This window comes from Setaria viridis, chromosome 4 (genome assembly GCF_005286985.2).
Source record: "Setaria viridis chromosome 4, Setaria_viridis_v4.0, whole genome shotgun sequence".
Lineage (NCBI taxonomy): Eukaryota > Viridiplantae > Streptophyta > Magnoliopsida > Poales > Poaceae > Setaria > Setaria viridis.
The window spans coordinates 30077122-30098540 of NC_048266.2; the positions used below are offsets into that span (position 1 = coordinate 30077122).

The following is a 21419-nucleotide window of genomic DNA, read 5'->3' on the forward strand; positions in this document are numbered from 1 at the left end:
TGTCAGGCGCAGGCTCGCGGGTTTGCAGGCACGGGTAAGATATTTTTATACCCGCTAATTTTTTGCATGCGGGCACAAACTCAAACTCACACCCGTGCCCGTGGGCACAAAATAGCACCCGTATCCTTGCCCTACCGGATTTTGCCCGCGAACACATGGGTAATTTGTGCGTGTTGGCCAGACCAGCAAACCACGCATCATCAGACGTCAGTCATCACTGCAGGAAGCTGGTGACGAATGAATGGCCACTTTGATCATGGTTACCTGCAGGGTAGGAAGTCAATGCTAATCTAGAGGCCATCTTCGACATGCTAATGCCGCTATCAGCCGTCGCCCTGTTCATTGGAGAGTATAATACGTACTACCTGCTCTGCTTCTGCTAGATAGCAGCCGCGGCAGCCGGGCGCCGGCTTAGCTTAGCTTAAGCTTATGCCGGACGCGACGCCCGACGGGTCAGCGTCGGACTCGGACGTCCGCGGGCCGAGCCGCCGGTTGCCGTGTCTCGTCCAACTCCAACCACGCGCGCGCGCGCTTGGCTTGCAAACCACACCACGCCGGGCCCGCGCGTCCCACGACCAAACGCAACCAAACCAACCAACCTACCCACCCTGACCCTCTCACCGACGACGCGCGCACGCCCGGGCGCCTGCCTTCCTTCCCAGCTCGGCAACCGAACCCCAACCCCCAGCCGCCTCCTCCCCCAAGCTCCATGGGGTTCCCGGAGATGGTGCTCGGCTCGCTCGATTGCGCAACGCCGGCTGGCCCCGTTTGCTATGCATCGCGGCCTTGTCGATTCGATCGAGCGCCGAGACCAAACACACACACGTGCTCCACGCGCACGCGTAGACCGTTGGGGTGGGTAAGATCGATCAGGGGACATGGTAACCTGGACTCCCGGGACTTCCGGGCCACGCACCGGAAGCGTGAACCGCGCGGCGGTCCTGCCTGGCCGCGGCGGCGTCCGCAGCCCGGCCGGAGCACGTGCCGTTTCTCGATTCCAAAGCTATCGACCCGGGGGTTTTCGTTAGCGCAAGCGTACGCCAGCAGCACGACGACACGGGACACACGCACGCACGTGCGTGTAACTTCATTCGTATAAGAGGTGTGGAGAAACAACAATTAACAGAATACGAACAATTTGGACGATTTTGTGTTGTTCCTAAGGATCTGGTGGTAGCTTGGAACTCGTGAATCGCATGCCTCGTGCACGCTAAAAATGTAGCTGTTCCGATGGCCTGCACACTTGTCCAAGCCAAGTAGTATGCTGGTTTAGCTCAACTTCCCCCCCTCCACATGCACCACCATCCTACCTAAACAAATCTGAAATTAAACATCCAGGTCTTCTTAACCACCACATCCCACTCACTAAACTGCTACTGTTTATTTTACACATCAGCCCTCGTGTGCCCCCGGAATCATGAAAATTAGAACCTCAGTAGACCCCACGTTTCTCACCCGGAAAAATTGTCAACCCTGTTCCGGGAAGAACAAACACATATCTGTCTTTAACATTACGTGTGCAATGAGTGCATCAAGAATTCCATTGTCTAGACTGACTTCAGCACGTCACGGACTCAACGTGCTGACGTCAGATTTCAGAAGGCCCGTCAGATATGAAACCAAGTCAAGGGAGAGAGTGTTAAACCGCCGTCTAGATATCTGAAACGGTCAAAAGGTGAGAGATCAAATGGCAAATTTGCCAACTCCCAGCTATTAAACCAAACCCGCCAAAAGGAGAGGAAAATTAAACATTTCTAGAAACACCCCCGTACTCCGCAAACCACCCCGATCTGCCTGATTTCTCCAGTTTATAAACTAACCCCACCTCCCTCTCCGAGTACCCGTTTCGCTCTCCCACCAAATTATTCCCACCACCACACCACCCGAGAGCGCCTGACAGGCATGGCCCACCTGCAGCTATCGGCCGTCGCCGGCGGCCGGCCGGCGGCGGCGGGCGGGCGCGGCGACGAGATGGAGGACGTGGCGCTGCTGGACTCCTACGACGAGGAGATGGGGGTGCCCCCGCCGGGCGGAGCGGGCGCGGAGGGGGAGGAGGAGGCCGCGGCGGAGGCGCACGTGCGCGTCACGGGCATGACGTGCTCCGCCTGCACCAGCGCCGTCGAGGCCGCCGTCTCCGCGCGCCGGGGCGTGCGGCGAGTCGCCGTGTCGCTTCTCCAGAACCGCGCCCACGTCGTGTTCGACCCCGCGCTCGCCAAGGTGACGATGCTGCTCTCCCTCTCTCTCCTCCCACCGCGTTGGTGTGGCGTGACGATGCGATCCTTGCGCGCGCGCGCCCGTGGAGTGGACGCGAGGCTCGTGCGGCTCCGAGCTGCGAGCTCGCGGGCGGTTGCGGTTGCGGGGTGGTGATCTTTTTGAATTGTCTGCGGTTTTTCCGGGTAACTTGCTGCGTTTGGCGATGGTTGGACTGCGTTTTTGCGTGTCAGAACAGGAAACTGGGTCGGGGAGCTTGCGGCGTTTCTGGTAGCGCTTGGAGAGTCGGTGCATTTGCATCGTCTAGTATTTTCTTCGTGTGATCAAGTTAATTATGTATGCGCTTGGAATTTTTGCCTTCAGTTGTGGGGTGTGGAATTTTGAGCTTGACACCTTCGGCGGTACTGTTTCAGTGATTCCTGATTTGGTTGGTGGAGTAAATGCTATATCATCAACTCTGAAATCTGGAGTTGTAAGATTTGGCTATTCAGGTGCTCAAAGTTGTTGCTCTTTTTGCTTTCGTGATTGGGTGAGCTGTAACTTCGTTGGAAGCTCGTGATTCCTGATCAGCTGTGCGTGCATTGTGGGATTCGGGAGCTCAAGGCTGGCACACAGCTGCAATCAGTTGAAGCTACTACAGGAAATGAGTTGCTGGTGTGCTAAAATAGCTTTTGATCGGTAGTTGAGCTGCGAGCTGCTGAATGTTTCCAGGGGAAAACAAGCGCTGAACTCAACTTTAGGTTCAGGAAAGTTACCAAACAATATGATGGGATTTTACTTCCATGGTAACAGTGAAGCTGGGTGTGTTCCGTGCATAACTCTTTAGTGGCACTCTAAATATGGTATTGTCGACTGTTAATGAGAGTACCAATTGAGCCATGGACCTAGCAATTTTGTTTATCCTTGAACTAACCTGGCATAGTTATTAAATTCTTCAAAGCACGCCATAACTTAGGTACTGGAAGCTGATATAAACATGTAATCTTCTATTCAGTCCAATTACATACAGTAGCTTGCACATTGTTACTTTTTTTTGTCACATTGTCAACTATATACCCACATTTTGAATTTTTATGTATTTGTTTACTGAGAAGCCATTTTATCAGTGGTTCATTATTCGCATGGAAAATTGGACAGGATGTACATTGTCTGTTAAACTATGCTTGATATTCTAGTTTTATTTTAATCATCATGGTCAACACAGCTTTTGACCTTTGAGTCCTATTGCATCACATTTAAGCTAAAATGTCAGGGCACCTAACAATGCATGTGCTGTGATCTGCACGCATCTGGTTTGGCTTGATCTGTCCATCCACATATACAAAAGCCTGCTCCAGTTTATAGATGACTGATTCTTGAGGGGTGTTTGATTTCCTACCAAATTAGTTGGCTTATTTGGGTCATTTAAATAGCTTCATCTTTATTTTGGTAACTTATCTTTTCAGGTAGAGGATATAATTGAATCTATAGAAGATGCCGGGTTTGAAGCAGAAATTATTCCTGATTCTGCTGTCTCTCAGCCTAAATCACAGAAGACTTTATCAGCGCAGTTCAGGATAGGAGGAATGACATGTGCTAATTGTGTGAACTCGGTTGAGGGTATCTTAAAAAAGCTACCTGGTGTTAAAGGAGCGGTTGTTGCCTTGGCAACCTCATTGGGGGAAGTTGAGTATGTTCCTTCTCTCATTAGCAAGGATGAAATTGTTCAGGCCATCGAGGATGCTGGTTTTGAAGCAGCATTCTTGCAGAGTAGCGAGCAAGATAAGATTTTGCTGGGACTGATTGGCTTGCACACAGAGAGGGATGTAGAAGTATTGCATGATATTCTTAAGAAAATGGATGGTTTGCGGCAGTTTGATGTAAATACTGTCCTCTCAGAAGTTGAGATTGTATTTGATCCAGAAGCTGTTGGTCTGAGATCAATTGTGGATACAATTGAGATGGGAGGCAACGGGAGGTTGAAAGCACAAGTTCAGAATCCATACACTCGAGGGGCTTCAAATGATGCACATGAGGCCTCCAAAATGCTTAATCTTCTCCGCTCTAGCTTGTTCCTTAGTGTAAGTTTTTCTCTCACCAAATTTTTTTTTCTCACCTAAGATAACGTGCAGTTTAGGCCAATGGAATAAGAAGAATGCATGTTTAGTGATGATACCTTGCCACTAATATCACTAGGAAGACAGCATGCAGGGCGTCTAATGTGTCAGCAGCAGGCAGCATAAGATTAGGCCCTTAAATATTCTTCATTCATATTTTTAATCATGACGAAATGGCCCTCCTGTAACATCCGACTCAGACCTTTGGCATTTTAAATAATATCCCACTGCTTCTTTTTGCTTGCATGTGAGGCCCAGCAAACAAGATGCCTTAGAAATAAAATGCTACACTTATTTAATATTTGGGCAAGTTGTAAAGGGGATACATCGAATTTGACAATTAACTAGGAACTAAGGGGAAAACAAAAGGTAAGAGAAAGTGCAGGGTCCATTTTCTAAAAGGAATACATGTTGGGTATTAGAGCTACGGTTAAAATGTACGGATATTAGATATTTCACTATTTATTTTAAAGTTGCTTCTCACAGAATATCTTTTAACTTGTGGTATGATGCTGCTTGGCCCTGACTCTTGTCTAATTGTTTATTGCACCAGATTCCCGTATTTTTCATACGTATGGTTTGCCCCAGTATACCTTTCCTTAGTACATTACTAAGCATGCATTGTGGACCATTTCTTATGGGGGATTTGCTGAAGTGGATATTGGTAAGCATTGTACAGTTTGTTGTTGGCAAAAGGTTCTATGTTGCGGCTTATAGGGCCCTGAGGCATGGCTCTACAAACATGGATGTGCTAGTGGTTCTTGGCACCACTGCATCATATGTGTATTCTGTTTGTGCACTACTATATGGAGCATTTACTGGATATCGACCTCCAGTATATTTTGAGACAAGTGCAATGATAATTACATTCGTATTGTTCGGGAAGTATCTTGAGGTGCTTGCAAAAGGGAAGACATCGGAAGCGATTAAGAAGCTTGTAGAACTGGTCCCTTCTACTGCTCTTTTGGTTCTGAAGGACAAAGGTCTCTAGTAAAATTTTATCCCCATCTAACAGTTCTACAGAAATGCATCTTATATTATATCTATATACCAACTCACACTTTTGTTTTAAAAAATACAGAAGGAAAACATGTTGGGGAGAGGGAGATTGATGCACTGTTGGTCCAACCTGGTGATGTCTTGAAAGTGCTTCCTGGGTCAAAGGTCCCGGCTGATGGTGTTGTCGTTTGGGGAACAAGTCATGTGAATGAAAGTATGATAACTGGTGAATCAGCACCCGTACCTAAAGAAGTATCTGGTGTTGTAATTGGGGGGACAATAAACTTACACGGCGTCCTTCATATACAAGCAACAAAAGTGGGATCCGGGACAGTTTTGAGTCAGATAATCTCTCTCGTTGAAACTGCTCAGATGTCCAAAGCACCTATTCAGAAATTTGCCGATTATGTGAGTATGCTCTTTCTTTTCTATCTGATATTCTACTTTGTCAGTAGGTATCACATAGTCACATGTCTGCTGACCATGTAGTTTCCTAGTGTAACTTTAAATCCCAAAGCATCGTTTATGATCTATTTGCTGTTTCCCGCAGTTGAAATGATGTGCATGTGACACTTTTTGTATACCCATTTGTGTATTTATTGCCTTTTAGAGGACCTTTAATTGCCATTTAAAGGATGATAATTTACTCTATCACAACTTATGTAGTGCATGTTCATTTCGTATATGCTTCTACTTCTATTGCTACTTGTTGTAACATGATTAATTTAAATCCAGTCTACAATGGCAAGATGGTACCAATCTTTCAGGCATGAATTTGCCTTATTTATCCTAAGAGCTAAGACTAGTGATTCAGCTCAAGCTCAGTCATGGTCATGGTTAGACAATTTTGTGTAATCTTCTCTGTTGTCTTTTTCATTATTTCCTCTGTATTGATCTTATCTCAATATATATGCAGCACAAGCCTCTCCTGCTATTTTTGCCTGAAAGAAAACATATTTAATTTTATTGGATGTCCTGGTAGACTAGTTTAGTTGCTAAGAAGCCTTATATGTGTACTGAAAGTGTCAGCATCATATTTAGATGCCTACTATGGTTATTGCTGACATTACCTCCATTGTTTTTCAGGTGGCTAGTATTTTTGTTCCAATTGTCATCACATTGTCTGTAGTAACATTTGCTGTGTGGTAAGTTCAATAACTATCGTAAACTTAGGAGTGATGCTATGTTCAAGTTTCTCACCTGTGCATTGGCTACTTCTGTAGGTTCTTGTGTGGATGGTTGGGTGCATATCCAAATTCATGGGTTGCTGAAAATAGCAATTGCTTTGTTTTCTCTCTCATGTTTGCCATATCTGTTGTGGTGATTGCTTGTCCTTGTGCCCTTGGTTTGGCAACTCCAACTGCTGTGATGGTGGCAACTGGAATTGGGGCTAATCATGGAGTACTTGTAAAAGGTGGAGATGCTTTGGAGAGGGCTCAAAATGTGAATTATGTGGTTTTTGATAAAACTGGGACTCTAACACAAGGAAAAGCTGTTGTAACAACTGCAAAGGTTTTCTCGGGAATGGACCTAGGAGATTTCCTCACACTTGTTGCATCTGCAGAGGTGAGGCAGACTTGACCTTAAACTATTTTGATTAATATCAATGTGTTTTAAAAATACCTTGTTTTCATTCTTTGTACTCTCATCTGGAATCAATATATTGTGAGAACATGCTTTGTATTTCTCATGTTTTTGGCTTCTTTGTGTTGATGTGCGTGCTATTTGTGTTTGCTGTGTACTCAGGCAAGCAGTGAGCATCCTCTTGCCAAAGCTGTTTTGGATTATGCATATCATTTCCATTTCTTTGGCAAATTTCCTTCATCAAAAGATGGCATTGAGCAACGAAGGGACGAAGTATTGTCTAAGTGGCTGCTTGAAGCCGAAGACTTCTCTGCAGTACCTGGCAAAGGGGTGCAATGCTCAATCAATGGGAAGCATGTTTTGGTGAGTCAACATCTCACGTCCACCATGTCCTTTTAACATACATTCTATTGTCTGTACTATAAGGCATATTACCTTTCAATTTTCCTCCAAGATATACAATGCATGCAGAATTAATGTTAATATTGTTTGGTAACCTTTTGCTAATATATCCCTTCTGCCCTTGTACCACATTCTGTCCTAAGCATTTATGCATGCATTGTATATCCCTTCATTTATGCATTTATGCAAGCATTCTGTCCTAATATATCCCTTCTGCCCTTATACCACTCAAATTATCTTCTCTCGTACCTCCAAAGCACGTTTATACTCATATATAGTACTTTTAGAATTCAATTCCTGGTCAAATGTGGCTTATAAAATAGGCCAGAGGGAGGAGTGGCTGACAGCAGTGTTATATATTGATATGTGTCAGTGAATAAAGCCTTGCTTATCTTTAAAAGAAATGTTTTTACAGGTCGGAAACCGTACTTTGATTACTGAAAACGGTGTAACCATTCCCCCAGAAGCCGAAAGTTTCTTGGTAGACCTGGAATCGAATGCAAAAACAGGCATTCTTGTGGCATATGATGGCGATTTTGTGGGGTTGATGGGCATTACGGATCCACTGAAATGGGAGGCTGCTGTTGTAGTGGAAGGACTTAAAAAGTTGGGCGTTCATCCAGTGATGCTCACAGGGGATAACTGGAGAACCGCCCAAGCTGTTGCAAAAGAGGTGAGACTCATCTTTTTCTTGTTCTCCTCTTTTGGCTTCAATTCGTTCATGAGGTTCACTTGTTAAACTTGTCTTTTGATTTGTCCTTTGGCAGGTTGGGATTGAGGACGTGAGAGCTGAGGTCATGCCAGCAGGAAAAGCCGACGTCGTCCGCTCCCTCCAGAAGGACGGGAGTATCGTCGCCATGGTTGGGGACGGCATCAACGACTCCCCGGCCCTGGCGGCAGCCGACGTCGGGATGGCCATCGGCGGGGGCACGGACATCGCCATCGAGGCGGCTGACTACGTGCTGGTCCGGAACAACCTGGAGGACGTGATCACCGCGATCGACCTCTCCCGGAAGACGTTCAGCCGGATCCGGTGGAACTACTTCTTCGCGATGGCCTACAACGTGGTTGCCATCCCCATCGCCGCGGGCGCGCTGTTCCCGTTCACGGGGCTCCAGATGCCGCCGTGGCTGGCCGGCGCCTGCATGGCGTTCTCGTCCGTGAGCGTGGTGTGCTCGTCGCTGCTGTTGAGGAGGTACAGAAAACCCAGGTTGACCACCGTGTTGCAGATAACTGTAGAGTGATTGCTGTGAATTGTGAGTACCGTAGCTCCCTTAACCGTTCTACAGAAATGAAGTGGAGATTGTGGGCCTGTGGCGGAAATGGCGCCCTTTGTAAATTGTAGGTTTTTGGGTGGGTTCTGTTGATTCTCATAGCCTTCTCAAGTTTTTTTTTCCTTTTACCATCCTTTTGGTATTTTTGGGCTATTAGAGTTAGAGGTGCGATGGTAAAATCCCATTCAGTAATTGTAAATCAGCCTGTCCCCTTTTGCTATAGTAATATGGAATTCGGAAAAAAAAATGATTGATAAAGACCGACTTGTTGGGCTGGAAATGATTCGCGAAAGTTTAAAATGTTGGTTTTAGCGAGCGATTATGCGCTTTGTCTTGGTTATTCAGTTTGGTGTTCGGCGTTCTGCCGAAGTGCCAAAGAGATCGCATAGGGCTAAGCTCGTGCGTCCCGTGGGGCGTGACCCGTCCGGGCGTCCCAGCGCCATTCCATCGGTGTGCTCTCTTGTGGGGCCACGCAGGCATGTTGTTCGTTGTTGCGCCTATCAGAGAGAATTCAGAAGAAAGTTCTGGTTTGGGGACGAGCGTGGGCTCATGGCCCGTAACATATTGGGCCAAACGCACAAGCCCACACCGAGGAAAAGAAGAGAGAAGGGTCCCGGCCCACTGGCCATTCGCTAGCGTTATTTTCCTTAGGGGAAAAAAGAGCAAATTTGCTGGTCTTCCTGCCTGCACTAAGAAGGCAGCCGTTTCTCAAAAAAAAAAAAAGTAAGAGGGAGCCATGAACCATCATTCATCTGGAACAATGTTCACGCACGTACAAAGCTCTGGTTAACCTGACGTAGACATGCGTATATGATTATATAACAGGCTAGGATGCCGAGTCGCATGCCATGATGGCGCATTGACACGGAAAGAACTGGAGAGCGAAGGGAAACAACTGGTGCTGCTCGGACCCTCCGAGTTGAGGGCGAGTTGGGGTAGTGGCGCGCACCACTCTCCTCCACGCCAGTGCCATTCCTACGTGGAATCAATCATATTACGCTGCCTTTTTTTTTCTTTTCCTGCTAATATAAATATATCCCTCCGAGTCCAGATTCTCACGCAAGAAGTATGAAGTATCATACAGATGCAGGCCACATACTTTAACCAAAAGAATGGATTCAGGCGCTGACGTGCACACAGAACAGAAGAATCCGACAAGGGGCCCCGGGACCGGACCACCGGGTGATCAGGCTTGTAGATTGATTAACTAATCAATTAACGACGCTAATTAGTGATATGCAGACGCGAGCAGCGGGTCAGGAGCGCCGGATCGGAGTAGTGCGTGTTCTGTGTATAATCCATCCGAGTCGATCAGCTGGTGAGGTGGTATGTCAGGTGGCCAGATGCGCCCCCGTCGCCTCCGCGCGTTCCACGCTGTCCCATATAATATAATAATCAGGCCACATGTTTCGCCAGCCACGTCTCGTCGGAAACAGAAAAGATTAAAAGATGCATACAGGAAAAAACCAGGAAGGGCGGTGTTCGGCGGCCTCGCTTTTCTGGCGCGCGTGATGCACCGGGCGAGAGAGAGGGAGCCGCAGGTACTATCCGGCCAGGAAGACCCGAAGAAAGAGGGGTGCCAAGCGGGCCGGGGTCGAGGTTGATGCGACCTTCTCACGTTGCATTTGCATGGCCGAGGCCCCGCCGTCCCAGAAGATACGCCAGGGATCGGGTCGTGCGCGGTCACGGTCGCGCTTTGGCCGTTGGCACCATGCATTGGGCGGCACCGGGGCTGGCTGCACAATCAAACTCCAACACGGCACCCATCGCTACCTGCGCTCTCACGTCATGTCAGTCGTCGCAACTCACACATGCGCCGATGGGCACGCATCACCACACGCTGCAGAGGCGAGCTCGGAGCTCCTGTGACCCTGATCCATCGCGCCATCCTATCGGCCCCATCCGTCAGGGTCACGGAGGAGCCGCCCGGGCCCAGCCGCCTACTTGTGGTTTGGTTGGTGACTCGCTGGATTCCGGATTCCGCATCGGCGAGCAGAGACTAGCTGCGGCGCCGGCGTTTTCTTTTAACCACCAGATTCCCTGCACCACTCCTTTTTCGCTCTCAACTCCGACGAGCCACTTGCCTCTTCCTTTCTTGTCTTTGTCTCCTGAGGCTGAGTGCGTCGTGCATGGGGCCGCTGCTCATTGGTCGTCACCGCACGAACCGCACGGCCGTATCCTGCGTGCATCCGCGGCTCGGGGTGCGCGGTTCAGAAAGGGGCTTTCTTTTGGGCCCGTGATCCCAGGTAGTTCCGTTGTCCAAACGGAACACCGCAGCCCCTCTCCTTTTCTAGTGGCCGAGAAGGGTACGTTTGGTAGTCCGGACGTAGGTTGGGCCAACCTAGCTAGTGCTTTGCTAGCTTAGTCGGCCTCCCCAACTAGACCCGTGTGATGCAAAGCAAAACGGTCCGCTAGCCTGCACTACGTGGAACGTAAAAAGCTAGCCGTTTCACGCGGTGTAGGCTCATGCAAGCGCGTTTTGCCGCATGCGGAGGGAAGGTACGAGATGAGCTAGCCTTTGGCGCCACAAATTGAGCCGGCTAGGGTTACCTCCCGCCAGTATAAGGTGGTGTCCACCTGGTCGCGTCACCTCCTTCCCCGCAGACGCGCCGCCTCCACTCCTCTCTCCTGTCTCCCTTTCGCACTCAACTCCTCCGCACCTCTCCTCTCATCCCGGCGACTTGGAGGCGACGGCGCGGCCGGTGGCAGGGCGCCTGATCCGTAGTCATCCATGGTCGCCTGTATGGGCAGCCGCAGGTACTTCTTCACCGGCGAGCGCGGGTACATCTTCACCGGCGAGCACCGGGTCTCCGTCAGCAACAAGCGTTGGATCCATGCTTCGTCTTCGTCACCGAGCACATCTGCTACCTCTTCGTCCCTGGCCACTTTAGCAATATCTTCGCCCCTGGCGTGACCTGCTTCTTCCTCTCCACCGAGCAGATCTGCCTCGTCTACTTGCTGTTCGAGTCATCCCTCGGGTCCTCCACCGGCACACGCGTGTTCCTCATCTTCCCCAGGACGGTCGTCTTTATCTTTGCGGAGGTATGGCTTCGATCTACGCTTCTGTTCTAGTTAGGGTTGTGGTTGTTGTTCATTGCAAAGGGGTTGGGTCTCCTACGATGGAGTCTTGCTATTGTTGCTCTATCTTTTATGATCTGTTGGATGGAATCCTATTATATGCGTGAAGGGTTAGGATTCCCGCGGAAGGGATCTGACATTTAGGTTTATTTGTGCATTTAGTGGGGTATCCTCACCGGATCTACATGTGTTCTTGATGAATTGTCATGTTTTTTAATGCGTTCGCTTGTTGTTTACAGTCCATTCATGAACTTATTTACGATTCATGTGGAGTTACCGCGTGGATGTGAAGTTGTTGCCATGAACCTGTCTCTAATGTGGGTCTGTGTTGCTGAGGAGGAGCCTGCCCATGGCTAATATAGTTGTTGTGTGATGTCTATTGAGCCTTTGGGAGGCTACCTTGGGTAGCAGCCATGGCAATGATGCTGTTGTGGGGTTTTTTTTGTTGGATGATGTCAGATTTAGTGACCGGCAGTCCAACAGGGGGTTACCCAGGTGGTAGATTTGTAGGCAGGGGAGATCGCAAGACTAAGAACTCGAATAGTAACCCAGAGACACAAGGTTTGAACAGGTTCGAGCCTCTGGAGAGTAATACCCTACGTCCTGTATTTTGGTGGATTGTATTGCTGGTACGGGATGCGAAGAGTTAAGATGCCCTCGGGAGGCGTCCCTGACCGCCTTATATAGGCTGACGTCTTAGGGTTACAATCGGATAGGATCTAATCATAGTCGATTGTTACATGGAAAGCAATCTAAATTGGTTTACAACAAGTATCCCATGATATCCGAGCAGAATCCGTTCACCCGGCCAGCTGGCTTGTGCTTCACGCGTTTTCATGCCTTGGCCTGCACGGTATGGTCGGGCACACTTGTTAGGGCCGACCAGTATCCTAGTCGATGGGGACCCGTGGGCACCCTTATCCCTCAAGCCCTCAAGCGATGTGGAGTCGAACAGGAACCTGATGGATGCGCAACGGAGCTTGTAATGAACTCGGCTGAAGGTACGATGTTGTCATAGTGATGGAGAGGTTGCGCAGTGCTCAAACGAAAAGGAAGAAAAATTGAAGATTCCACAAGCATATGACCCAATGTGCATGCCTATGCGACTGCCGAGCTCCGAGATATCTGGCATCCTGTAGTTCAAAGGGAAGCACATGGAGGGCGTTGCAACCCCCGAGTGCGAGGACTGACGGGGCCACAGAGGCATGCCGACCTAAAATAGGCGCTTAGCCCCCAAGCGCGAGGACTGGTGGGGCCCAAAGGCACGTCATGGGATGTAACGGAAAACCCGCGAATTCCGTCTATCGCGTGCACCATAACAGGGGACCCGCGGATTTCGTTGCTAGGTTTACATTGTCAACCTCTTCAAAAGCCAAAGGGACGCGGTTCCATTTTCATTTCCTCTCCACTCACACTAAAACGCTGCTGCCGCCAACACCATCGCCACCGCCCCTGAGAGCCCTACGTCACGCCGCCGTATCCATAAACCACATCCATCGCTCCTTCGCCCGAAGGCTGTAGTCACCACCACCATGACACCATTCCCGGCCGTATGCGAACAAGAGGCCCACCTACATTCGATATGCACTGCGAGGATTAGAAACCGAAGAAATGGTGATAGAGTAGGCACCTGATCCATCCACCTACTAGATGAAGTCCGTGATGACTGAGAAACGGATCCAGACCCTCATTGATTGCGGCCTGCTCGGACCCAAGTCCCTCCTAGACTAGAAGGCGACCGCGGGCTAGGAATTCCCCATTGAGGACAAGACCGAAGCTGTCGTCTTTGCGGTGTTCTTTGAGCGGGGATTCGGGATCCCAATGGGGGATTTCTTCTGCGGATTGCTTGAGTACTACAAGATTGAGTTAGTGCATCTGAACCCTAACTCCATACTCGACGTTGCCATGTTTATCCATTTGTGCGAAGCATTTCTCGGAATCCCCCCCATTTCAATCTGTGGAGATATCTGTACCAATTGAAACTGGTGACGGCGAAGGAGAAATCGAGGGTAATCGGCGGCTGTGGATTTTCACTGCAGCCAAAGAGGGTCGCTGAGTATTTTGACCTGCAGCTCAAAGATTCAAACAAGGGATGGCACAAGGAGTGGTTCCTTGTTGCCAACCAGAAGCCCGAGTTGCTGCCTCGCGCCGGGAATGTGCCTGTGACAAGGCCAAAATGGTTGAACCAACCGACCTCCAAGGAGATGGTCTAGGTCAACCAGCTGCTGGAGGAGATTGCCAACCTAAAGAGATGTGGGCTAACAGCAGAAGCTATGAGCATCAATTTCTCCCGAAGGTTAACACAACCGGTCAAGGATAGGGTCCATCTAGCGTACGAATACTCGGGTCCGCTGGATCCAACCTGGGAAGTACAGCGGAAGGTTACCCGGGAAGAGGTCACTGGCCGGGTTTGCAAGTTCTTTGGTGGCATCAACAAGAACAAGCACTGCCCCAAGGCGTACTCCTTGTGAGGTCGGCCAATCTGGTTAGTTCTTGATTTCATCGTTTGGCTTGTTTGCTTCACTTTTGCGTCTATTTCTGCTTAATACTATTTTACTTTTTAGAGCCGAGAATGTGAGTTTTTCTATCCGGCACCACTTACTGGAGGGGCCGAGCAGCAGCATCCCAAGGTTTGCCCGACCACTGAAATCGACCAGCCACTTGCCGCCCTAGATTGGGAGTCGGACTCCTCCTTTGATGACTCCGGCGAGGACGTACCAGTCCAAGGCAGCGGGACGGAGGCTAGGCACACTGCTCCTGTTGGGCAGATGACACGCCAGGCCGTCCACAAGGTGGAGTCCAAGGCGCCAGAGGGGGAGAAGCTGGAGGCAGAGAAGAAGAAGCGTAAGAAGACGAGTGCCACGAAGCTAAAGGCACCCGCTGTGGCAGCAGCATTCCCTGCGGAGACCTCATTCGGGGTGCCAGGTGACGACTCCGAATCGTCCAGCCCAGCTGCCAAGAAGAAGAAGGCCGAGCTCCTTGAGACGACCGCAGCCGACGTGAAGCGGCTCAAGGAAGGCAATATTTGCTAGCGGACACCCAAAGTGGAGCCTTTTGCTAGAAGACACATTCGTTGTTGTCAATTTTGCTAGAAGACACTTTGCACCGGTTGAGGAGAGAGAATCTTTTTTGTTGGACATCCGGTGCCCCTGTTCCCCTGACCCATATTTGGGTCGAGCCAAACAAAGGAAGCGGCGGCCCGGCCCAAACTCCCGTTGTTAAGAACTTTCCCCACCTTCCCTATCTGCACGACAAAGGAGGAGGCGGCGGCGGTGCGGCGTGGGGGCTGCGGCGGCGGCGTGGGTTCGGCGGCGGCTGCGTGGGTTCGGCGGCGCGGGTGTGGGCGTCTACGACCGGATAGGGCAAGCAGAGGACGGATGACGACAGGCTCGGGCGCTGCTTCCACCTCTAGTGCATCTACGCGGTCGCGAGGAGCGCGAGATGCTCAAACACTGTGCCCGTTCTGCAGGACACCGACCGTTGTGAAGCGGACCTCCAGAACCCAAAACAATCCATTGAAGAAGTTCGATACTTGCAGGAATCGAGATTGGGTAAGTTATCTTCATTGATTTGGGGTCCATTCGGGCGGTGTCAAATTCGCAGCTAGGGTTCATCCCAAGCTTCTGTTCTTGGTCCTGAGCAGGGCAGCGACAAGTGTGCCTTCTTCATGTGGAAGCCAATGAGCCCAGAAGATGCTGGGGACGTTGCAGGATTGATGGCAGGCATGAAGGAGGTGGAGACGGCTCTGCTGAACCTGACCAATGTAGTATCTGCTCAGAGGGTGGCTATGAGTAGCATAGCTGGAGAGGAGAGAGTGAATAGGTGGATGAATGTGCCCAATGTGTTTCTAGGAGTTGTCAACTTTATTGCCATGTGCATGTTGTATAAGAATGCATGAACTTTGGTATTATCTATAAAATGAATGGAATGGGCCAGTTATCTGACTTTGCCAAGCTGAATTCATTACATCACCAAGTTGAATTCATTACAATATCAAGTTCAATACATCACCATCATTACATGATCATGGTCATTACAATACCAAGTTAAATTCATCAGGATACCAAGTTCAATACATCACAAGTTATAAAATATAAAAGGTCATCACAAGTCATCACAACAGCAGTACTTGAGGACAGCAGATGTTGCTGTTGGTTCTGCACAAAAGGTCTAGAAATCCAGCAAGTCCCTCTTGCTCCTATAGGAAGGGCTTGGACTGGATGTCAGTTGTGAGATAGCCTGACTCCTAGTCATTATCCTTGGACTGGATGTCACTTGGTGTTTTGCCTGGCTCCTAGTGACCGGAGAATGTGGAACCCTGTATAATGTAACAGCTTATTAATAGTCAGCTAAAAATTTGGAAAAAACAAAGACAAGACATGCTGTGTCAGCTTGATCACATACTGTGTATCTTTTGCAGGAGATGCAAGCTGAGCAGGAGTTGCTTTCCCTTTCTTGTTGGGTTGTTTCCCCTTGGATGTGGCCTTCCTTTTCTGCTTCTTAGATGGATCATCTGTGGTCTCTATAATCTCAACCACTTTTAGCTTGTAAGTTCTCCTCTTCTTTGGTGGTGGAGCTGGTGGTGCATCAGGGTCATTGACAGTTTCATTGCAAGTTTTCTGGAGGTGGCCAATTCCACCACATCTTTTACACCTTCTCTTGCCTTTGCTGCTGGACCCACCTTCTTCAACACCAACCATCCTTCTTTTCTTTGGCCTTCCTGCTGCTCTCTTGTAGATAGGAGGAAGGAGCTTGAAGCCAATATCCACCTTCTCCCACTCTTCTTTGTCTGGCATAGGAGGCACAACAGTTTCATAAGCTGCTTTAAACTTGTCTACATAGTAGTAAGGGTCCACAAAATCCTCCAACTCTACCCTTCTTGTGCCTATGAAAGCAATTGGATGCACACAAGGCAAACCAGTCAGCTGCCATTGCCTACAAGTGCACTCCTTCTTTTCCAGATCAACAATGAACCTCCATGGTACTAGGTCTTTATTCACTCCTCCTACTTCTCCTACCATTGGTCCACTCCTATGTATGGTGTACCTTAGATTCCTGCTTTTGTTGTGGAGTTCCTTCATTACATGAGGCAGAACTTTGCCAGATAACTTTGATGCCAGCTGTGTCCTAGTGCAGAACCTTTCCATGATCAACTGCCTTATCTTGTCCATCAGTTCCACAACAGGTAAGGACTTGTCATTCCTGATCCAGTTGTTGAAGGTCTCAGCTATGTTGTTGGTGACATAGTCACATTTGCTTGTTCTGCTGAACTTTGACCTTGCCCATAACTGTTTATGATTGTCCAACAACCAGGTTATTGCCTTTGGGCAAGCCTTTAGCATCTCATTCCAGTGTCTATCATGTGTTGTTGGCCTATAGCACCTTGATGCAGGCCACAAGTTCCTTTCAAACACTTCACCTCTAAATATCTTCTGGAAATTCTTGAAAAGATGCCTCATGCATTCTCTGTGCTCTACACTATTTGTGAAGACTTTGGTAACTGCCTTATCTATTCCTTTGCCTGCATCAGTAGAAATGACAAGCCCAGGTGGTGAACCAATAGCCTTGTGAAGCATCTTCATGAACCATTCCCAGTTCTCCTTAGTCTCACTACCAAATACACCATAGGCCACAGGGAACATCCAGTTGTGGCCATCAATTCCTACAGCTGCTGCTAACTGGCCCTTCGACTTTGCAGTCAGCACTGTTGAGTCAATTCCTACATAAGGTCTACATCCATTAAGGAAGCAATCAATGCATGGCTTCAGTTCTACAAACATCCTACTAAATCTGTGCTGCTTATTCACAATATCCCATTCAACTGACACAATGCTGCCAGGACTCCTCTTCTCAATCTCTGCTTTCCAAGAGAAGACATGTACAAAACTATCCTCACAGCCACCCATAATCTCATCTAACGCCATTTGCCGACCGTCCCAAGCAACATAGTAGCTAACCTTGATGCAATACTTCTTCTCTAACCTATCCTTCAAAACTTTAGCCCCAAGAGTTGGATCTTCCCTAAGCCAATTTATCACTCTGTCCTTCACCCAGTGGTTGGTAGCCATGCAGTTCTTTTGCACTTTGCTTTTGCTGGCACAGTTATGCTTGTGTGGCAACTTCCTAATCTGCAACAATCAACAAAAAAGAGTCAATAGTTAGTTGTCAACAAAGAATGAATAGGGGTTTAGTGCTACAACACATACCTGCCATGTCCTCCCATCTTGACACTGAGCTGCATAAATCCTCCACCTGCACTTCTTGGCCTTACAATATGCTCTGAACCTCCTTGACTCACTATATGGAACTGCAAGTTCAACTTCATAAAGCACAACATATTGCCTAATACACCTTTTAAAACAATAACCATCTTCAAATGTAACACCAACAGCTATCTTAGGGTTATCTATGTCAGTCACATGCAGCACACTCTCACAGCCCTGCTCATCATCCACAACAAGTGGGTCATCATCTTTTGGGTCAGAGCCAGGGTAGTAATCACAGTCCTCCTCAGCACCATCAACCAACAGATCCTTGTACTTGTTTTTCTCATCATCTACTCCAACATACTCAACTTCATCTGACTCTCCCCAGTCGTCATCAGCATTGCGATCACCATCATCAGGGTTCACATTACCATCAGGAGTGACATTTTCATCAGGGTTCACATTACCATCAGGAATGACATTTTCATGAGGAAGAATCATAGCTATTGGCAAACACATGACTTGACTCTGTTGTGTGGTAACAGCAGATGCATTGGCATGACAAACTTGGGGCTGCACTAATCGAGGTCCAGTGTCAACAACATCTACAGTCAATGGCAGCCTTCTACTCTCCCAATACACCTCAAATGCTTCTAGCAAAGCAGAGTCAGAATCTATTTGCACTGTCTCATCCTTGGTTTTGTCAAAGAAAGTGACTTCCAAGGCTTGATCCTTCCCATGAAATATCTCCTCAGCAAGCATAGCACTAAAATCTATCCAATTAGTGGTATCCTTGTCTACCACACGCATGAAGTTAGTAGTTACATGATAATCATCAAGCCCATCTGGTCTATGCTCTACATAGCTAGGAACTCTAATCGCCACCCTACAGGCGGCCGTCGGATCCATCCTAAATACAAAATAAATACCAGATCGAAACTAAACGAGCTAAAAAATGTAGTCTTTTTAATGCATCCACAGGTAACACATACAAATCGAGCGAGTTAGGGTTCAAGAAAAGGCACTAACCCTTTTGGAATCCATTTGAATTGAAGCACCCTTGGTGGAGAACCCAGGCTCTGCACGTTGTTCCTGATAGGGGACTTCATCTTTCTGGTGCCGTTCTTCCTCAGCCCCTCATGGTGCACGATGAAGCGCCCTTGGTGGAGAACCCACGCACCCGCGCCCGCGTCGCCGAACCCACGCAGCCACCGCCGCTCCCGCGCCACAGCCGTCGCCGAACCCACGCAGCCGCCGCCGCTCCCGCGCCGCAGCCGTCGCCGAACCCACGCAGCCGTCGCCGCTCCCGCGCCGCAGCCGCCGCCGAACCCACACCGCCACTGCCGCCCTCGCGCCGCACCCGCCGCCACCGCCTCCTTTGCCGTGCAGATAGGGAAGGTTGGGAAAGTGCTTAGCAACGGGAGTCTGGGCCGGGCCGCCGCTTCCTTTGTCTGGCTCGACCAAAATATGGGTCAGGGGAACAGGGGCACCGGATGTCCAACAAAAAAGATTCTCTCTCCTCAACCGGTGCAAAGTGTCTTCCAGCAAAATTGACAACAACGAATGTGTCTTCTAGCAAAAGGCTCCACTTTGGGTGTCCGCCAGCAAATGTGCACCACTTTCAGTGTTCGCTAGCAAATTTTGCCCTCAAGGAATGGCTGAAGATGGAGATCCGCGGGGAAAAGTAGAAGGAGCCGATCCTGCCACTGCCAGCACCTCTTCGCCCAAAGTTTCAAGCGAAGAGCACATTGCGAGTATGATCATGGTGTTGTATATTGTTTGAAATTTTTTTTGTACATTGCTTTGCTTTATCTCTGTGTCTCACCATCCGAGCAGGAAGTCGGTGATAGTGGATGAGCTGGGACTGCAGGCGCTGGCGTCAGGACCCATGCAGAAGGTTGGACTCCTGATGCGACCATAGGGGCTGCATCGACGATGTCTATCCAGGCCGGGATCAAGAGTAGCCTAGAGACGGGACATAAGGGGCCTGAACCAAGGTTGCCACCGTGCCAAGATGTCATTGAGGACGCCACTATATCCGTGCATGGGGCCATAGATGCCAATGTCGGGGTGCAGATGGAGAAGGCCTCCAAGGAAACGCCGATCGACGTGGAGGCAATGGGCTATGACGCCGACATCGATGCCCATGAAGATGATTCCACCACCCTGGACTTCTCCGGGACGGCCCTGGCGTAGGATGCTGCCCTCAACAAGAAAGGTCTTGCCATCCTGAAGGAATCTGCGGCCAAGGTCGGAGAGGTGTTATATGTAAGTTGGCCGATCAATCTTACTGTTCACTTCTATCCCTATCTTCCATCCTTGAATTGTTGGAGTCACTTTTATATAGAATCTGGCCGAGCGTGCGCACAAGAGGGCGAGAGCCATCCACTGCACCCAGGAGTATCGCCTTGAGGCTGAGCGCTTGAAGGCCAAGATCAAGAAGGTCAAGGAGGATGCCGCGGAGTAGATCCGACAAAAGGACTGAGAGATCGAGGAGGAAAAGAAGATCCCCATGGAGGTCCAAGACAACCTTAGTGCTTTGCTGATTGGTATGACTTCGTTTCTTATGGAAGATCTACCTTGGGTAGACGAGGCTGATATCTTTTCTTGAGTTCTGTTATTTTACAGATGCCCAGAGGAAAGAGGAGAGGCTCAAGAGAGACCTCAAAGAGTGTGAGGAGACCAATACCCAATTGCAGTGAGACCACGACATCGCCGTGAACCGTGAGTATGCCGTGTCGTAGAAATAGTCTTTAGCATGATCAGGTGGTCATTGTAGGGTTGAAGGTGGAGCTAGAAGACCTAAGGTCGACTGTGGGCTACGGGATGGACATGATCCAGCCCGTGGCCAACCCTGATGAGCCAATGCCACTAGTGGACCGCTTGAAGAGTGCTCCAAGTCGGCTGAAGGCCTTTATGAAGGAAACCACCGTGGAGTGCGCCAAGAACGTCATGGTGGTTCTGAAGATGCACTTCCCCTGGCTGGCTGTGGAGTGCGTCAAAACGAGCATCGCCGTTGATTTTGATGCTAATAACCTCCCAGAGCTGGCCGAGCAATATCAACAAGCCGCGGAGGAAGTAGTTAAAGAACTGGACCTATAAAAAACTATAAAATGTATCAATCTATGCCATGAGTCAAGTAAACTTGTTGATTAACTTATGTGAAAAGAAAGCCTCCACCCCTCCTTAGGTTTATATGACAGGACATCATGTAGCTTAGGCCTGTAGCCGCTAAGCGCCCAGCCTTGCCTGGCTAGCACTCTGCTGAGAGCGGATGTTGAGCTTGTAGAGGGGGCGGCCGCAAGGTTGTCTGGGTTTCATGAGCTAGGATACCATCCACATGAGTTAATCGTACTTGCCGTGAGAGGTGTAGGAGAAGAGGTGAGACCCGGAGGTCGGTGCATAACAGGGGAAGCCCCCGAGCGTGAAGATGAGGGTGTGGTCTGTCGATCAGGTCGGACAGCCCCCGAGTGTGAGTAAGAGCTCGAGTAAGAAAGAAGGTAGTAGATACGCAAATAACCTCGAAGGTTTTATTTATTCAATGTAAAATGTAAAGAGAGTATATAGCT

The 21419-nt window shown here is 49.1% G+C and overlaps 2 protein-coding genes across 2 annotated transcripts; one reads left to right on the forward strand and one right to left on the reverse strand.

Moving 5' to 3' along the window:
- The first annotated feature begins 1830 nt into the window (after window positions 1-1830).
- Window positions 1831-8824, forward strand: LOC117852788 (cation-transporting ATPase HMA5). Its single transcript, XM_034735047.2, has 9 exons — window positions 1831-2217; window positions 3657-4271; window positions 4861-5290; window positions 5389-5714; window positions 6393-6451; window positions 6530-6872; window positions 7053-7253; window positions 7708-7965; window positions 8060-8824. Exons 1-9 carry the CDS (start codon window positions 1903-1905, stop codon window positions 8534-8536), a joined length of 3024 nt encoding a protein of 1007 aa, XP_034590938.1. The 5' UTR covers window positions 1831-1902; the 3' UTR covers window positions 8537-8824.
- A 7169-nt stretch (window positions 8825-15993) lies between these two features.
- On the reverse strand, window positions 15994-18759 carry LOC140222640 (uncharacterized). Its single transcript, XM_072293465.1, has 2 exons — window positions 17851-18759; window positions 15994-17772 (listed from the first exon to the last, which is right to left on the reverse strand). The coding sequence occupies exons 1-2, from the start codon at window positions 18757-18759 to the stop codon at window positions 15994-15996; spliced, it is 2688 nt and encodes an 895-aa protein (XP_072149566.1).
- Between the last annotated feature and the right edge of the window lie 2660 nt (window positions 18760-21419).